The 20,386-nt window shown below is 44.3% G+C and overlaps 1 protein-coding gene across 4 annotated transcripts in view; it reads left to right on the forward strand.

The window, feature by feature from the left end:
• The window catches only part of LOC125903882 (plexin-A1-like), a 267,206-nt gene that overhangs the window by 22,215 nt on the left and 224,605 nt on the right, over window positions 1–20,386 (forward strand). For all 4 annotated transcript variants that reach the window (XM_049601096.1, XM_049601251.1, XM_049601175.1 and 1 more), the window contains exon 2: window positions 18,181–19,617. In XM_049601096.1, coding sequence (XP_049457053.1) covers window positions 18,436–19,617 — 1,182 coding nt within the window. In that variant the 5' untranslated portion in view covers window positions 18,181–18,435. The remainder of the gene's footprint in view (window positions 1–18,180; window positions 19,618–20,386) is intronic.

Below are 20,386 nucleotides of genomic sequence, written 5' to 3' on the forward strand. Positions count from 1 at the left end.
TCCTCGAGAGAGAGAAAGAGAGAAGGAAGAGAGAGAAGCAGGGATCTTCTGAGGGTGTCTCTCATTGTGGGTAGAGGTCACAAGCACGACTCCAGTGACAGGTTCTTGTCGTTGTGCGAGCCGTAACCTTTCCCCCTTGTGAAATCACGAGTTTTAACAAGCCAGAACAGATCATACAAGCCATCCTTCAACACACCAAGGGAAGGGTCAGCCGACCTGCAGAGGAAAGTGGATTGCAGTGCGGCGATGGAGACCGGCTTAGTGCTGAATCCCATTATCAAACAGCGTTTGTCAAATAATAGGTCAAGGCCCACTTGTACCAAAGACATATTAGGTTGTGGTTTAATTCCAGAGCTTTGTAGAACTGATTTTGCTCTGTGCAAAGTGATTTGGGAGAGAACAAAAGGTTGCTTGTATTAAGTTCGTTCAGACAGCGGACTGAGGGCAAGGCCTGATCTTAGCTGCTGTGCTGTGTGTGTGAGAATACATTGATAACAAGGTTGGCGATATTTAAAAGGCCTGCACAAACAGTGCTTTTACTTTGCTTTTTATTGGGATGGCATTTGTTAATATTGATTGTTTTTCTTGTTGTGACATTAATATGCTGACTTTTTTTCAACCATGGCAAGCACTTAATACCACGGGCTGTAGTCAACCATAGAGGATCTTGGTTACTCAGAGGCTTTGTGATCCAGCCTTGAAATGTGCTGTCATTTTGGTGACACTGTAAAGCAAATTCATAATGGTAAATCCAACTCTGAATGTGCTTTGTGATTATTCCTCCATTTTTCCGATTGAAAAATGAGAGTTGAAAAATGTTTGGGTAAAATGCTACGCTGTGTCTCCATCACCTTTTTACCCAGCTGTCCAATCACAGTGGAGATGGGGTGGTACAAATTCAAGGAGACCAAATGTTATGTACATGTACAGGTGCTGAACAGCAACAACTGGTAAACACATGGCCCATGAAAGTATCGTCAGCCACTGTCTGACCAATGAGAATTTGGCTGGAGAAAAGCACATCATATAAAACCCCCCCGTCTGTTCCCCATCCAGCTTTGCACCTCTACTTCCCAGCATGGCATACATCCCAACATTTCTTGCATCATTACAGACGCCATCTACTTCACTTTGAAGCCGAGAGACCTAGCTTGCATAAATACCCAAACAAAGCACGATAATGGCTCTCAAATAACGCCTCAGTAATATTTCCAATCTGCTTCGAAAGTGGCGGTGAGTGGCTGAAATAAGCGAGGGATTGGGGAGTTATGAGTGGCAGTAGGTCCCTTGGGGACAATGAAACATGGCAGGTCATTTGCCTGGCCGGTATTGGTGTGATGTATTTGTACACTATGGCGAGGTGGCTGGTTAGGAGTGCAGAGGAAGTGGTGGAGGGGTGGAGGGAGCAAGGAGCTTATTCAGCAGGCTGGAATGCAATAGGAACACAGGGGAGACGTAATCAGACGGGCACAAATAACATTTAAAACACATTTTAAACCACAGGCAGCAGAGTATTTCTTATCCTGCATTGATTGTGTCCCCCAGTGAGGCTGTGTCTGTCATGCACAGTAATATTCAGACATGAGACAGTTTTATTCATCTCCTCAGTAGGGTACACTCTGTGTGTGGCTTTGCAGAGAGAAGTTTGTCTTCCTTCTCAATACTCTTGTCAAAAAGTTTGGCAAGCATAAACAAGAAGGGCATGTGTGCAGCTTCAGGCCTACAGCATCCAGTGCAGCGGTTGTCCTGTAAGCCATAGTTACGCTGAAGACTTTTCGTATCCAGCCCAGTGTTGAACGAGACGCTGATATATTTAGTCCCTCTTCTCTCCTGACTCCTCTCCTCTCCTCCCCTCTTTGTCTCTGGTGTTCCTCTCACTCACCACTCTTCCTCTCATCTTCCCCCGCTCCCACCAGTCTCTCCTTATCTCTCTTCCTCTGTGCTCACATTTCTGTCTTTCCAACACGTCTCCCTCTGTTTTTCTTTCTCTCCGTGTCTGTTCTTCTTATCCTCCCCCACACTCTCCTCCTCCCTGAAGCTCTACCTCATCCCGGACCCTGTTGCTGTATTGACACTGAGAAGCTCTTTGGACACAGTTTTGGCGTTGTCTCTCATCCGCCTATTTCTCCTTTTATTTTCATTCACAGCTCTTTCCCTCCCTCTGTCACTCGCTACATTTAGACACGGGAACCTCTAATGTAAACTTAGACAGACACAAAGGCTGTTGGACTCCCACAGAATACACACACACGCCGTGTTTACACTCGCGACAGCTTTATTAATTGTTCTGTCTGCCAAGTTGAGAGACAGTCTCGGTAATATGAGCTAATGAACGCGTGCTCGAGGTTGCTGTGCGTTTTGTTCTCTGTTGAATCTCACTGCTCCTTCCCCCTGTCTGCCCTGCGACTGACTCACAATGGCTGATGTTACTCGTCCTTCTGGATCGACCAGTAGGGCTGGCCCTTCCTTTTGGGAGCGCTCCAAGAACAGCCAGGCGCCTCTCGAAAGGCTCTGATCACGAAATGGACGTGTTGGACAGAAGACAGGAATTCTACTTAGACCTTTTGTCCTGGGGAGGGATATTTTGGTAGAAAAGACTGTGGCTTCTAGTTGGTTTATCATCAGCTGCTGGAGACCAAAACAAAATCTGTTACACCTTCAGCAAAGCCTTATTTATGCTTATTCCCACATTCTCATATAATAAATGCGGGTTTGATACAATAGCTTACAATGAATGATTATATTTGCTTAGGAAAAGAGTTTTACTTCATGCTAGAAAGGTAAATAGACTGCAAACAGCACGATTGTTTGTTGTTTCACTAGGTACAACAATATGTAGCTATAAAGAATAGCATTTTCTAACAGTCAGAGCTGTTGTATTACAATTCATACTGTGTTAGATTATACCCATTGTTTTGATACATGTGTATACTTCTTAAAGATAAACTATGCAGGATTTTTTAATAAACAATGTATAGACTCACACAGAAGTAATTCTTCTCAATCATCACTTATGACCCACTGGAAGTTTGTGGCGGTGTATTTTTCTGCAGAGAATCTGCTCTCTGCCTGTATTTTCTTATATTCTTCTTATTTTCTGTGGATGTTTCTGGGTGTGTATCCTCACAGGGCACAGGCAAGGTCAGGGCTTTATAAAAAAGTAGTGACCAGGTGCCAGACTGTAAGCAGCAGGCATCCAAGAGACACAAATATAGCGAGAGTGAATAAGAGTGAATCTAGGGTTAGATTTTGCTTTCACTTTTGCTAGTGAGCATGTTTACAAAACAGTAACTGACAATCCTTCATATTATGCCTTTTTAAAGAAGAAGAATTAAGTTTTCATTAGTTGTTAATCTGATTATTGTAAAACAAAATACGTGTGAGAAAATTCACACCTAGGAATCACAGTTATGGTAAGATTTTCACAATAACAAAACTTTGAACAGGTTTAAAAAACAAAAAAAATCATGAGCTGCAAGCTGTGATGTTTGGGGAAGTCTCTGAAGCCTGACTGGATGACCTGAATTTGTCTCTATATGGAAATAATGATGCTAAAGATGAATTCAGGGCAACTAAAATCAGCTGAGAGATGCTTTTTTTTTCTGAACCAAACACATTCAGCCAAAATGATCCTCAGCTGCTCCTATTTAAAGCCCATAGTGATAAAAGAGCGGCTATCAAAGCACTCTATTAAAACTCTAAAAACTGTGGAATCCTTGTGGAAGTTATAGTGCCGCACCATACAGAGTATTTTGTTTTTGAAGTACTTAGTCTAAGTTGAAGTGGTGTTGGGTGTAGTTATGTGACAGGCGCTCAGTTGCCCACTAGCTGAGGAAAAAAAGTTTCCCTTTTAGCTGAACATGCACAGACTGTTCTCCTCTTATCTCTCTTCATTCCTCCTCGTTCCGCCTCGCCGGCTATCTGAAAAGGTATCGTCAACTCCTCTCATCTCACCTCTCTATCTCTCCCTCTCTTCTCTCCATTTCCATCACCTCGCCTTTTCACCTGCACCATTTTCATCTGCCGCCTGATTATTACACCTTTTCTCACTCGATCTCCCTCTCAGTTATGTATTTTCATTCTCTTCTGCAGCCTCCAGTGTCATTCTGATTTCCTTTCTTCCTTCCTGAGAAGATTTTTCTGTAGACATCATTAAATGTACATTAAGTCTCTTATGTAGTTAAAGAGAGGAGAAAGTGTAAACTTATAAGTGTCATTACTGTATGTGTCGTAGTTACTACAGACTGTTTGCGAAGGTATTAGTCACACAGACACACACACACACACACACACCCCCACATTTACATACCAGCCTTCGTCTGGTTCTCAGTCGCCGTCTCTATAGTGGAGCAGTGATGCATGCAGCACTGTGTGTCGCGCTTCACCAGGAATACAGTATGTGCTGATGATCTGGGACAAGACAGGAAATCGTCTGAGCTCACAAGCCCCTTTTCTCTTCCTACTGAACACCATATACGGGTGCGCGCACACACACATAAACACACACACATGCGTTGTCTGTTGGCTTGAATATCTCCTGAGCTAAAAACAGTTGGGATAGACGAGCTTCCTTTGTTTCAGCTCCACAACGGCGGGACTGAAGATAATTGCCGTTGGCCTCACATGACTCAGATATAACAGTGCCATTTAAACAAAATGAATGGTCCTGTCCCGCTGAGTTCCTGGGCATGACTGTGTCTTTGTTTAGTGTTTATGCTGTTGCGATTCTTCCTGTATTTTGTGATGAGTTTGACCGTGCGGGTCAGTGTGTTTTTGGGTAGCAGATTGGCTTATTTGTTGGGCCAGTGTGTTTCTGGATTTTCATGCAGAACAAAAGCTGATGATACACCTTTTCTTCAAATTGAAACATACGGTAGTCTAGAAATCAGCAAATCTTATTTTTCCCAATAACCTACAAATAAACAAGGGATTGCAATTTCGGTTAATTTTGTTTCGATAGTTCTGTGCCCATTAACCGATAATTAAGTGATTAAAACAAGAAACCAAAAAAAACCAAAACAAAACAAATGCGAGATGACATGAAGTAAAGGCCTAAGAGAGTCCTATCCTTTAGTCTTAAGCCCCAGTCAGTACGTTTACTTGTACATCTAAGTTGGGCTACAGTTATAGCTTGACTAGGCTATCTAAGTGAACTACTGTCTCTATCCCAGTATACAAGCACAGGAGGGGAACCGATTATGTGACTGAAGTATTCTTGACTCCATCACAGTAGGCATTGTGCCCCCTTCAGCTTGTTAGTATTGAATATTTTTCTGGTTGACCCATTATGTCTCAGATCAAACTATCGACAAAAAAAATAGCTACTGTTAGCTAGCAGCAAACTGGTACCATGACAACTTTACAGCTCTTTACATTTCGTCCGTCTAAAAATGCACGGCTCTGGATGTAGGTTACCACTTTCTTCTTGTTATGCTTTTAACGCTATTCAACTTCCTGTACAAGCCTGGGGCAGAAACTGTGGAGCATGTACAGAGGGCCTCGGCCAGTTTGTGTCTGATTGACTGTGTACACGCAGGTATAATTCAATTCCCAATCGCATTATCTGGGTGTGTTGGACCGACTTGTGGACTCAGTTTCTGTTGGGTTAAGATAGCATTACTAAAGGTAATTGCCGAATGAGCAGCACTGGTAGCTAGCTCCCACCAGACCCCTGGTTGGTACCCAGTGCAGTAAACTAAAGAGTGGCAAAAAACCCCTATAGATTGACATGAGTACCGTTTAAAAAATATTGTCAGCGGTTAACCACGTAACGGTTAACCAATGACATCCTCAAAACAAACAATGAACAGCATCAAATGTTGGAGACATACTGTTTGTGCCCTTTTAGCATCCACAACTTCTTACATGGATTATCAGATTGTTTTTTGATAGTTTCCCTGTTAAAGAATTGAACCCACGTCTGCATTAACTCTGATGTCTTGTGACCCATCTGTGGACATAAATCTGCTAAACACCATGTGACACAAGCCACACGCCTGTCTTAAAGCATTTAGAGCATAGGATAAAGCCATGCGGTCATAGCCAATGATATGGTTAGTAATACTCCTCAACAGCACACATCCGGAAGCAGTATGGGCCTTAATGGACAAAGATGGATAGGGATGCTGTCCAAGTCAATAGTGAACTAGCCCAGATACACTGTGTGTACTCGTTTGTGTGCGTACGAGTGTTTTTGCTCACATGCTGTCATTAAAGGACATTTATTTGTTTAAACTTGTGCTGTATGACGTAATTACTGAGACTGAGGCGGAAAACAGGAGAGCAGATGGTCAGTTGTCTGTTGTCTATTTCAATAAACTTAATAAGTTGAGGCCATATCAAGTGTGATGGGGCACCAGAAGAATTCACAGCTGAGAAGATATGAGCTAGATTAAGTCTTGGACTAGTGTCAAGTCTTTGAAGAGCTCAGGTCAGATGTCGGCTTCTTTATGATGTAATCTCGAAAGAGAAATCATAAAGGATTTTGGTTTTGATAGTCTTTATCTACAGATGTGTGTTTCGTCACATTCCTCCCGTTAACACAGACACCAGCGATGCCACAGATAATGACACGGCCAAAAGCAGACTGTACTTTGGACTTCCTTTTTGTTTTTCCAGTTTCATTTATTCTCAATTTATCGACTCTGTGGCTCTCCAAGACTGAAACTTGCCTGAGATTAATGTCAATTTGGAGTTGATATCAGCAGTTTGAAATATTTTCTCATTAGCTGCTGCTCTTGCTGTTGGTTTTAAGCTGATACATCATTTTCAAATACTTGTGCAATCCCAGGGAGAGCTGACCATTCATCTAGCACTGACAATGTTGGCGGTCCGCATAAGCTTTCTCTGGAAACATTAAGTCCAAGAAGGGGAGGCTACCTTTATGGCGCCATTAAAACAAAAGGAGACAGTGATTCTTTTTAATACCTTTCTCCTTGAAGCGACTCCTTTTCCACCCACTGCCACCATGAGCAGCACTGTCCTCAAATCTATAGAGAGAGGATTTACAATGGCATGCCTGTTTTTATAACAATCAACACTCGCTGGCAAGTTTTTACAAAGCAGTGCAGCACAAGCCCTCTCCAGCACTCTGGGTGTCAAGGGTCAGTCAAGCTCATAAATGGAGGGCGTGAGGAAGAGAAAGTAGAAGGAGTTACACTTGAGGACAGCAGTGTTTGGTAATAGGCTGTTTCAGGCAGAGCAGGCTGCATTCCATTATAGTGAACTCAGCAGGGAGAATATAAGCAAAGCTATGGAGGAATGCGCTGGTTTGGCTGAAACAGAAAGAGCTGAGAAGAGCCTATTCACCAACCACAACATGTTGTATACTGTATAATGACGGTATGTTTTGGCCAGTTGATATTCGTCAATCAGGTCCTCAGTTTACCATTTTGGGTCCGGCTTCACTCCGTCCACTGACTGAACCTGTCCTCACCTTGTGGTTTCATGACATCAACACCTGTACAATCAGCTCAGAAAGCCCAAACCACAACTTGATTGGTGGAATGAATGACTGTTTGAAAACCACAAGGTTGTTTGTGGTTGACCTCCATTGTGACTGGCATTGCTCAGTGTTGATTTTAGTCATGGAGTGGCATGTAGGTGCATGCTGGGCTTGTGATTAGCAATTACAGTGCCCGGCACCATTCACACTCAGCAGGGAAGTTTCCTAAAAATATCTAAGCAGGTGCAGTTTTGTTGTGTGAGGTTCTCTCAAATCTCAATTTCACAGAGCCTTGTTAATTGTCATTTATATAACCAGCAAGCCTTGGCAGCTGAAAAGATTGTACCCAGTGTCACTGAGACACACAGAGGACTCCAAATAGCATTGCATATTTGAGGTTTGTTGATATAAAACTGGACCTCATAACAGGAAGCTAAGCAAATGTGGATGCTACATTAGTTTGCATTTTTTATCATAAGCTACTGGTCATACCAGATCATGTAAATCTTTGGTGAGTGTATTGAATTGAAGGCTAAGGCTATGAATTCAACTTTTTACTTGTAAGAAGAAGAAGAATGTGTTATTCATGTTTTTGCTTTATAAACAATAACAAGAGCATGTTACATGGCACTTGATCTCGGACAGTAGCTCCCGGACCTCACTGTTTTCCCAATTTGCGAACATTTTCGGCTGCTGTTCTTTTTTGAGTTAGCTGCTAACTGTTAATAACTGCTCTTTACATCTTAAGGTGGTGGGTGGCATGCATAACAGTCATCAAAACGTCATACCTGTGCCGTCCGTGATTCTGTTCTGTTGGCTGTCCTGTTTATACAATGGTTGTTTCGGTGGTGCTGTAACTACTTTCGATGCTGGCTTAAAGGTGAGATAACCCTCTCCCCCTGCTCTGTGATTGTACCTTTTATACACAGCAGCGAGGCAACTTAATGGTGTGAAATTTCCACCTAAAAGAGGCAGTGTATAAGGGGCTGGAAAAAGAAGAAATCAATAAAGAAAAGTTATGAAAAAAGTGAATGTAGCAAACATGTAACTCTTAAACCATGTCTCTATTCAGAGCATATCTATGATTCAGAGGTTGTCTGCACATGTTTCTTGACATGGATGTGGTTGAGTCAGCAGCTAGCAGCCAACAGCTAACAGTGCTAACGGCGTGAACAGTGCTAACAACACCAACAGTGCTGACGTGGGGGGGCAGAGTGCACAGCTGGGGTGATTAGCCAGTCAGTGGGATACACACACAGGGACTCTCCATAGCAATCAGCCAAAAAAGGACAATTGCGTTTTTTTGCTGATATTGTCTCATAATGATCACATGTAACGTGTATCAGTGTATCCCAATTCACCTTTTTGATTTACATCCCTAAGTTTGACTTCATTCTCTGGTTAGGAAACCACTACTCCACTGTATCTTTACATAGCTGTAGTTGTTTGCTGCTATATTAATGCTTTGAATGTCTCATAGAGCTCCTTTAAGTGTACTGGATTTTAAAGTAGTTAAAGTCAGTTAATTTCATTTTGAAATATGAAATTAAATCTGCACGGCATGGAGTATTATGCACTTTTGTAACAAGGATGACTTCAAATGAAGTTAACAACCTGCTGCTGCATGTCATCACCCCTTCTAATCATTTAGCCTTTATTCTTGTTCTCATAAAGCCATGTCAAACAGAAGCAGCATTAGCTTTATGCTCCAGACAACAGTACAGGCTCAGTGTGACATTGCCCTGGTGAGCCAGTGGTGAAACATTGTACTAACCTGCACGATTAATGCATTACTGTGTGACTCGTATCAGGCACAGTCTGGCCTTGACCTACATATCGCCTACCTCTCCCACCTTCACACACTGATACATACACACACAGACAGACACAGGATTTGTCATGGAAAGAAAGACCCAGTCGCACAAACACAGTCGAGAGATTAAGAGTAAACCACTAATCTGACGGTGCCTGCATCAGAGTGTTTGTGTCTGCGTGCTCTCTTTTTGAAATGTGGGCAGGTTTTATGCGATGGCTGGTTCATTCTGTCTTAGCAGCTGGAATGAAGCCCTTTGTTTTTCCAGGAATTTCACCCCTGAGAGAAGAAACGGGGAGGGGAAAATGTGTGCTCATTTTCAGTTTGTTGTGATGACCATAAATTTGGTGTTTGAACAAACAGGTTGTTTTTTATTTGGGTGTCTGCGCTGCTATGAGTCATAAAAGATGGAGAATGTGACAGAAGAGATACAGAGAGCGATGTGAGCTGTTTTGCAAAACTGAGGGAAAGAAATAGCGTGACGGAGAGATGATTCGATGGAGAAGATTGGGGAAGATATAAAGATGGAGACAAATACAGACTGTCTGCTCCTTATGTGTTATTGGAATGACAAGGGCTGCATGCCTGGGAGACACCCTGGGGCGCTCAACCCTGTGTTCACCATCCAAATCAGACACAATGTTCACAAACTGTTCCGAGCACCAAGATGGTGCCGTTCACTATTCAGCCACCTCAAGCTGCTCAGAAAGTGTTTGAAACACAACTACTGTTTCACTCTTTGTTTGACACAGAATGCGAGCATGGTGCTAGCTGTGTAGGGTGAGATCTGAAGGATATGGTAGGGTGCACACACCTGTCACATAGCTTACCTTACACACACAAATATACATGGCATGTGTTTTACGAGGTGATGAATTCCACATTGAGGTTTGTCCAGACCGCAGTACATTCCCTTTGCATTCCATTTTGGTGCAAACTTAAACCCCTTTTACACTGCCTGTTCAAGGCGGGAATGTCACGCTGTTATTCCACCTCACCGTTCTTCATAAAAGGTATGATCACGGCATGGTGGGGACAGAGTGGTGTGGCCCTTAAGCTGGCAGTGGAGGTAGTAGCAGCGCTGATTCGATATCTGTGTAAATGTGACAGCTGGTAGGACGTGACCATGGACGGGATGGGTGTAATGTTTTGATGACATGGTATGTGTGTAACTCACCACCAGGAAATTCAAAAGTAGCGAGCAGCAGTTAGCAGCTAACTCGAAGAAAAACAGCAGCTGAAAATGTCTGCAAATTAGAGAGACAATGAGGTCCAGGAGCTTCTTACCCTCCCAGAGGAGGACGAGATCAGCTGCTATATCACTAAATGATTGTTATTACCATGTTAAACCATTGTTTTGTTTAGAAAGTGCTTCCTGACACGTTTATGTCCCACTAGAGGCTGAAGCTGTTGTGCTACACCTCATGCTGGTCACACCTCCTTTGCTTCCGGACTGCTGGCATACTATCTAAAATCACACACTGGGGTGGCATTATGTTTAAAAAAGCCAAAGCAATGTAATGAAAAGTCTTTGCTGAGCCAGTTTTGCAGGATCTCTGTGTAAAAAGGGCTAATGTTGCCATGAAATGTGTGTGTGTAGTGGTGCTTTATGCTCTTATTAAAGACACATAGTAGCCAGCGACCCCCTTCTTCCTCTGTTGTATACCCGACAAATGCAGGCAGAGCAGGGACAACTGTGTGCTGTAGCCTCATAGCACAGGAACATGTGCACACATTTGTGCCCGATGGCAACACACACACACCCACACAGACACACACACATACACATACTTGTACACCACTGTGTGTCTGAAGTAACGTCTGTCGGCATATAATCCCGTTTACCTCTGAAAACACAAGAGTGTGAGAGTGTTTATTGTCACAGGGAATGAGGAGAAGAAGAATTTGTGTGATGTAGTGCCCACAGTCTGTCTACTGTCTCGGAGTGGCAGCTGTCTCTCTCTCTCTCTCTCTCTCTCTCTCTCTCACACACACACACTCACACACACACACACACACACACACACACACACACACACACACACACACACACACGTCTGTTATCCATAAGGCACATCGGGTGTCAGAGAAGCAGTTGTCCTTGCACTTATTGCTGCTCCAGCCCTTGAATGTGTGAGTGGATTGTCTGTCAGTTTCTACCCTCGTCCTTGTGCAGGCTACTGATTCAAACCTGGGAAACAAATAGATGAGGACAGTGAAATTAAGTGTCATCAGTCAGATTAGTATAGATTAACAGGCTAACAAAAAAAAACTGTGGTGTAAAGTCTTTAAGCCTGTTTTTCATGTTTTTAATGATTGTTTATTATGATGTGTTTTACGACCCTGTGGCTCATGATACTTTCTCAAAAAACATTTTACAGTCTTCAGATTCCATTATTCCATGGAACAGAGCTGAGCAGCTTGTAAAGCGTCTGCTGTAAAGAATTTATTCTTGGCTAACGTACTTGAGCAAAACTAATGTAGAACGAACCGAGGTTGATGTTTGAGGCCAGTATTTCTACTCCGTAGCTTTTTCCAAACTCTGTCACATCGTCAAGGGTAGCTGCTATACAGGTCTAGATCAGGTTTTATCACTCCAGACGGGCTGATGGCTTGAAAGTCAGCCCAGCAAGGTGCTTTAAAGACAGGGGGCTCAATTTGTTCCAGTGCCTGACTTCCTTACGGACACACACACGCACACACACACACACACACACACACACACACACTACTTTTGTGCTCTGGAACAAGGCATTTGTTTTGGCAGGCCACCTGCCACAGAGAGAGCGAGAAAGGGCACCGGCGCTTGTCCTCCACTAAACTGATTTACGTTGGCAGTAAAACAGAACTCATAAGGACTTTTTATACGCCTTAAGACTTGCCAGTCAGCTTGTTCCCGCAGCCAAGGCAGGAAGGAAATGATACAAGATACCACAATATATAATACTGCTTTGTTGTACGACCTCTTGAAAATTGGTCTTACCTCCTCTGAAGTTTGTCTTGGCTTGCTGGATGACTTGAGTACGATATAAGGACAGTTGATTTTGGCACCTTAAAAGTGCTAGCTCATATTTTGGTTATTCTTTTCTCATCACTAAATGCCTTTTTGTCACTTTTTTTCCCTTGATAATAAAGTAATGATATGAGGTAATGACACAAAAATGAATATCAGATTTTGAGGTCGACTGTTGCTGGTTATATTGCTCCCAAGGGCGCTCCACAAATACTATCCATACTCAGTTAGTAATACATATTCTGCTGTCATGCAACTGTTATTGAAAAAGGAGGACCTTTATGAACAAATTTCCATGGACAGTGACAAATGGGGTTTGATATTTCTTGATAACACTGTGGTGAGTTATTGCAATAATGTTGACATTCTCTGATAATCCCCAGCAGACAGTGTGATTGCTTTGTCGCAGTGTTGAGATTTGAGGTTTTGGTGGGTTAAGAGGACTGTTTCAGCTTTAGATTGGTGGTCTGACCCCCCTTCTACCACACAGAGACTGTCTCTGATTGGTACATGTCTCAGACTGGTGGGCTAACAAAGCTGCAAATGACTAGCCTGTGCCATCTGTACCTGTGTGTGTGCGTCTGAGCGCAGGCCTGAGTGTGTATATGGAGAAAGCACCAAATGGTTTAGAGAGCCAACCACATCCTCGGCTCTGCAATAACTTCAGTCAGACTTGTGTGTGTGAGACTGTCTGTGGTTGTGTTGTCCGTACAGGGATTGCCACCCATCCCTCCTTCACTTCATCCATCCGTCAGAGTGTTGGGGGATGGTAATCCATTCTTCCCATATGCAGATAGTGGCGGTGAGATTAGGCAGACCCTGGGAGAGGATTAAGGCTTCAGGGCTTGGCTCCCCCTCTATCTTACCTCCTCTCTAACCATCCTACCCCCACAACCCGCCACCCGCTTCCTGCCGCCTCCTCATGCTGTTCAATCCTCCACCCACCCCTCGCCCGTCTCCTTTTCCTCCCCCGGGCAAATCTCCAATCTTTGGAGTGTGTTGGCTGCAGAGTGAAGAGGTGGAGGGCAGATTAAGATAGAGACCCATTAGGTTTCTGTACATGTGTGTATTGATTTGCATGCGCATAACATATTGGATAATCCAAAGTGTATTTTGCATTTGTGTGCGTATATAGAGACCATTTGTGCACAGAAGATATGCAGTTGGTGTGTGTAGGTTGACGTGTGCCCAGTGTGTGTCTTTTAAACCATATTGCTTTCAGTCACCTCCTCGATTATGCTATGGTTTTACAGTAATTGACTTTGTGCGTATATGAGAGTGTGAGTCTTGAGAATTTCCTTTCCATCGTTCTCACACCATCTATCTTTCTTGCGTAAACTCTCAATTCCACCCTCTCACCTCTACCTCTTCTCCCAGATGTGACCCACATGTTGTGACGCAGCACAGAAGGTAGAGACTTTGTGTGAGTGCTGCTCTTCTTCCTTCCTCCTCTTCATCCCTCTCTCGCCACCTTCTCCTCCTCTTTCTCCCCTCCAGTGGCGAGCGCTGTAATTGATATGCCACCGGCAATAAATCAGCACAGCTCTAGGGCCGAGCAGCGACCATTATCTGAATGGACAGGTTTAGCTGCTTTGGAGAAGAGGGTGAGAGAGGGAGAGTTGATCCAGCTCAGCTCACAAGAGTCACCAACAGCACACCACTTCACCAGCCTCTGGAATTGCCTCACAATGTACATGAGAACACACCGCCACCCCCATCTCTTTTCAAGATTCTTCCCACTGTTAAACCAAATAAACAAAATGAAGTCAAGCTGTGGAAGAAGCCCCCCCCTCTCCCCCTTTCGAAGCGTTTCCGTCTCTGTTTTGTCTTCTGCATCTTTTTCAATCCCTTATTCCATTTCCCAATGCCCATTGGGACACAGTACAGTCCTGTCAATTGATAGGCCGTCCCGATATCAAATCCAATCAACTTGGCCCCTTACAGCCTGTCCTCTCTAATGCTTTTCCCTGATGTGATAACGGCCCCGGCTCTCCCGATATGGTGGCTGCCCATTCCTAAAGCCACAGACACGCTCCAGCCCAAAATGATTGACATGTTTTTCCTTGATGGTGCCAGATATGGCTTGCAACCTTGTTTCAGCGCTCTTCCCACCATTTCACTTTAGCTCAGGAGGAAATTGAAATTGAAGAGGGTTTAGAGGGATAAGGAGGTGGAGGGAAAATGGAGAAATTTAAGAAAAAAAGAGAAATGTGTGTAAGAGGCTGAGTGATTGACTGTATCCTCGGCAGTTGGGCGTGTGAATGTGTGGAAGTGGAAGGACTGAGAAGGAGGGAGGTGGGGGCTCATTTGTGAAGGCATTATTAGTGTGAATGTTTAATCCAACCTGTTTGCTCTCTTGTTAGTTTTGAAGTGGATGACTCCATGTTCTTTTCACTAACGTGTTCGTTTAAGTGTGGTGTGATGTCATCGTCTTATTACCAGGATAGATAACAAGCAGCCGGAGACCCCCAGATGCAATTTGTTGTGCGATTCACACTCTCTTACATCAAGCCGTGGCTGGCCTAAATGAAGAGGAATTACTGTGGGGATGATTTTTTTTCCCACATTTTCTCCTCTCTCTTCTTTATCAGACTCTCTCATTTGCTCACTTCCTCACTGTATCTTTCCCTCGCTCGGAAATGACAAAGGAAAATGAGGCAGCCGGCCTCTCTACGTGCCACCACGTTTTAAATTGGCATCTGCTCTCGTCACGCGGCACGACCGTACCGTTGAGCAAGAAATTAGTTTTTTTATAGGCTGGCTCGTCACTTTATTGCGGCTGCTTATGTCGAAGAGGACGCCGTCTGCATTGAGTCGTTTTAATCTCACAGAGTGGAGAGTGAGGGTATATCTGATAACTGCAGCTCAGGCCCTTCTGTCTGCAGTTACTGTGCCGAGGCGCCTCGATCCACGGGGCTCCCCTGGTGTTTGATTCAAGCGCAGGTAGAGCTCTGATTAAAATGCAGCAGAGGTGCTACCTTTTGTTTGGCTCCCGCTGCTCCTCACTCACCCTTCTGCTCCCCTCTCTCTATGTCTTTCTGTCCGTGCAGTTTCTCCTTCCCTCCTATTCCTACTTTCTATTTTTCTTGCTCTGCTCCTCTTCCTCACCTTGCCTTTTCTCTCTCCTATACGTCTTCTCCTGGCCTTTCATTTGTGGAAATTGGATGACACCACCTCTCCCTGAACCTGGGCAGCTTTGTCTCAGCTGAGCTACGGTTTGCTATTCCACGAACATCGCCACCACTATTTTTCTTCTCTCCTGCTCACTGTCTCTCCCTCTTTCTTTTTTCCTCTCACATACTATTTGCAGCAGCAGCGACTAAAATTGATGTGCAGTTTAATGACTCCTCTTACCGAGGTGTTTAATTCTTGCAATACTTCCAAAAGTGCATTTTTCTACCTCTGAGTGTTTACTCACTCTGTCTCTGTCACGTAGTACCTGCCTTTCTCTTTAGGCCCTTTCACACATGCACTGCAAACCTGAAATTATCTAGACATTACCTGGAGGAGCTGTATGTGACAACGCAAGTGTCCAAATCAGTTGGATTGGACATTAAACAGACCTTACCCTGCCAGCTACCTATTGCAAGTCCACTTAATATCCGATTGAAACCATGTGTGAATAAAGCAGGTCATTGCCTGGAAAATTCATAGCAAGCGAGTGGGCATGTTGATGTTTCTGTCATGTGGCTTGTACGGACTGAAAAAAGCAAGCATCCAACGGTGAATAACAATTGTCAAAAGATGGCAATGAAAATGTCTGACCTGAGAGATGAGGAGATTCAGGAACCTTTCTCTGTCAGGTCTGGTGCCAAAATCGTTAAACAAAGCCAAGCAACGGCAAGACACTCTGTTTATGACCAAATTACATTTGGCTACTTGACCACGGTGTTATCAGCACCATGTCCAAGCTCCTCTATGCTCTAAACCAAAAGGAGTATTTCCACTTGCTGAGAATGCGTCTGACAGAGACAATCTTATGTTGTCTGCTACATGTCTAAAAGAGCAACTCCGGACAATTTCCGGACCTGATATTTCAGACATTGTCCATAGTTCATATTAGAAAACAGGGAGGATAGCTGTATAAAACATAAAAAAAGAAACAGGTGTTGAAACACACTCAGTTGCTCATCCCTCTGAACTTGGTAGACTAACCACACTCCCTGACCTGCATGATTGATGATTGATAGACAGATAGCCTTGTTCCTGTGGCTCACCACATGGAGAGCAAGAGGCAGAAACCAAGATAAGGAGAAAAAGAAAAGAAAACCTCACATTCCCTTTTGCCTCTCCTGTCTCTGCCCTTCTTTTGATTTTTCTCTATCTCATGTTTTTGCCTCCCTTATCTCCCTTCCCCCTCTTCGTACCGTCCTCATCTCACCACAATGTCTCTCATCTTTTCTGATTCGGCATGGTCGTAAAACACCCTTCGTGCAGACACTTTGATAGTCAAGGTGAAATTGAAGCGTGGGGTCCCTGGGAGAGTTGCGTCCTGTTTTGCATAATCAGCATTTACAGGAGAACTAATGTCCCAGCATTGCGGGAACATGATTGGCCTGTCAAGTGGCAGCACATGCCCGAAAAACCCTGCTCCTCATCATCGTTGTATTGCCGATGGAGGATGCCCAAAGGAGCAAATACTCTCTCTTTTGACTCCTCCTCCTCTCCTCCTCCTTGTCCTTTACGTGTAAAACCTCCATCCTATAAATTATCTCACTCCTGGCTTTTTAATATACCGCCTCTGTTGTCTACATCCCAAGTTGTCTAGGGATACCAGCTGCGGGGTATAGTGTGTGCTGTGTAAAATATATTTGTGTATTCGGGAGAGGCTCATAAATGAAAGCAGACCTAAGTAAATGTGTATTTGCTGAGCTCCCGCTCTTCATTTATCAGAATTAGGTGGTATGAGAGGACGACGACGGCAGTGAGGAAGTGAGTGGGGCTATATGCACTGAAATGTGGGCAGTGTGGGGCTGCTTTCAAACTGAAAATAGCACTATGTAAAGAAGAAAAAGACGCTCACAGTTCCAAGGCAGTTTCTTTTTAAAAGACGACGAGGCTTTCCTTATTTGATGCAGTGCAATAGTCTGTCTGAACATTGCTTTAATCACATAGGTAGCTCAATAGCAAGAGACAGGCAGGTTTCGAGTGTACTGACTATGATTGCTGTCTGAAGAGAGGGGGCGGGATTGGCTGCAGAAGAGTGTTGTGTAAGATAGAGACCCTTCAAGAACAAGAATTGTGCTGTTTATGCAGCATACATTTCAGTCAAGGGATTTTATATTTCTCTCTGCTGAAGTTATACTTACCCTGATATATATAGCATGTATTGTGAGCATAGCTCCCTGAGGGAATGCAGTGTGTCTCTGGTGACCTGCTGTGCTGCCACGAGAGCCTGATGCCTGGATAATAGTTATAAAAGTGTAATTACAATAAGGGGTTGCTGTATAGTGTGTTGCTATCGGTGAAACCATGACACGAAAGCCTTCAAGCAGACCTGGCTATAAATTGCTAGCTGTCAATGTAACAGTGCCCACTGGCACTTTTTCAAACCCATGCCTCCTCCAAAGCCACCATGGTGAAGTTGAATGTTATGAAATATTAAAGAGTTCAATGTTGCGAGTCTATAACTCATTTCAGCAGGACTCCTATTATGTCTACAGAGCCTTTAATAATCGGCCCATGCCTCCCCTGCTATCTCCACTCATAATTAAATGCAGACACCCATTTGCCTTCCAGACTTGATTTGATATTATTTATTTATCACTGGGGCAAATGTCAGCTTGGATTTTTTTTTCTAATTTTGGCTGTGCAATTTGTGAGCCTTTTAGGCCTCTCTGCCTGCTTGATGCATAATCAATAGGAAATGTTCCTTGGACGCTCACCATGTTTTTTCTTTCTGCCTTCCAGGGCTCCCACCTCGTGCCTCTGTGGATGATGTTCCTGATGACGGCTCGCAACGCTGAGAACAGGACAGCGGATCAATAGGAGTTTTGTTGCCCCTCCCTTCTCTCACTCTCCCTTAAACTGTCTTCCCATATTCCTTGTCAGAAGAGCAGAAACAAAAGAAAATCCTGACTTGGGACCAGCACTTGTTCTCCTCCTCCTTCTCCTCCTCTCTCTCCTTCCCCAACCCCCTAAGCCTTGCCTCTAGACAGCCCAGATATGTGTCCCCTAGCTCGGTCAGCAGCTTCCCCTGGCCAGGGGAACTTGTTTCTCCTCTTGGGGCTTTTGCTTATCATGAGCTCATCCTTCTCTGGAGGCCAACCCCCACCCTTCAAACGATTTGCCCCTGCTGAGTGGGGACTCACACATCTGGCCATCCACAACAAAACTGGAGAAGTCTATGTGGGAGCTGTAAACTGGATATTCAAGCTGTCCAGCAACCTGACAAAATTACGCAGCCACATGACTGGACCAGTGGTGGACAATGAGAAGTGCTACCCTCCACCTAGTGTCCAGTCCTGCCCTCATGACCTGGCCCAAACCCCTAATGTGAACAAACTTCTTCTCATAGACTACGCACAGAACCGCCTCATTGCCTGTGGTAGCACTTCCCAGGGGATCTGCCAGTTCCTACGTCTGGATGACCTCTTTAAGCTTGGCGAGCCCCACCACCGCAAGGAACACTACCTCTCCAGTGTGGCGGAGTCGGGTACAATGTCTGGGGTCATCATAAGCTCCCCGCACAGTCCAACCAGCAAGCTGTTCATTGGAACACCCATTGATGGCAAGTCAGAGTACTTCCCCACCCTGTCCAGCCGCAAGCTGATGGAGAATGAAGAAAATGCCGACATGTTTAGCTTTGTCTATCAGGACGAGTTTGTCTCCTCTCAGCTGAAGATCCCTTCAGACACTTTGTCCAAGTTCCCTGCTTTCGACATCTATTATGTTTACAGCTTCAGCAGTGAGCAGTTTGTCTATTATCTAACAATGCAGCTGGATACCCAGTTGACTTCACCCGATGCCAGCGGAGAGCAGTTTTTCACATCCAAAATTGTCCGCCTGTGTGTGGACGACCCCAAGTTTTACTCCTACGTGGAGTTCCCCATTGGCTGCACTAAAGATGGGGTAGAATACCGCCTGGTGCAGGATGCCTTCTTGGCTCGGCCAGGCCGGCAGCTGGCCAACTCTCTGGGGATCTCTGAGAATGAAGACATCCTCTTCACAGTCTTCTCTCAGGGTCAGAAGAATCGGGCCAAACCACCCAAAGAGTCAGCATTGTGTCTGTTCACCCTGAGGAGGATAAAAGAGAAGATCAAAGAAAGAATTCAGTCCTGCTACAAGGGAGATGGGAAACTCTCCTTACCCTGGCTGCTCAACAAGGAGCTCGCCTGCATCAACTCGGTAAGCTCAAGTCTCTTCTTTGTGCTTTTTGAGTTCTGCGGGATACACACTTTCTTTACAGCCTATTTCTTCAGAGTGAATCAGTTTACTTACCAGTCGAGGCAGACATAGGTTTTGATGGTAAAATGTTGATGCAGAATGCATTAGCATTAGCCTTAACCCTTAAGGAACAGGACTAATGCATAAATATGGCACCACTGCTTTTGAAAAATGTGCAATACCTTTGCTAAAAAATGCTACTTAAACTACACACACATACATATACTCATTCAAATATTAAAACTGTGGTAGGCAGAAATATTGAAAAGGTAAAAAAAGAAAAGTCAGAATTAGAATTAGCTCCTCACTCTCCCATCTCTGTCCCAAGCCCCCCCTACAGGACGACAACGGGCATATTCAAGAGCTTCGTACAGTAACTAGTGTTTCCCATACATTGATTTATTTGATCTTATTTTATTGTGGAGTTGTACACACTGCAGTCACTCAGCTCACTCTTTCTGTTTATCAGACCAAAAATAATACAATAATTAATAACCTGAGGTTAGCCACTGCATTGTCCCTTCTACTCACTCTCCGCTGCTGTGGACTGTTTCCCAGGAGGAGGGTGGGCAGTGGCTCGGCAGACAGACCTTCAGTCAGAACTGTAGCAGCTCGAATTTAGCCTGCGAAAACCACCCAGCACTGGGTATCACAGCAGCAGTGCCGGGTTTAGCATGTGTAATGGCAGCAACAGAAAATTTGCCAAACAGCTGGGGTTTGTGCTGGCTGG

Source organism: Epinephelus fuscoguttatus, linkage group LG1, assembly GCF_011397635.1.
Source record: "Epinephelus fuscoguttatus linkage group LG1, E.fuscoguttatus.final_Chr_v1".
In the NCBI taxonomy this organism is placed as follows: domain Eukaryota; kingdom Metazoa; phylum Chordata; class Actinopteri; order Perciformes; family Serranidae; genus Epinephelus; species Epinephelus fuscoguttatus.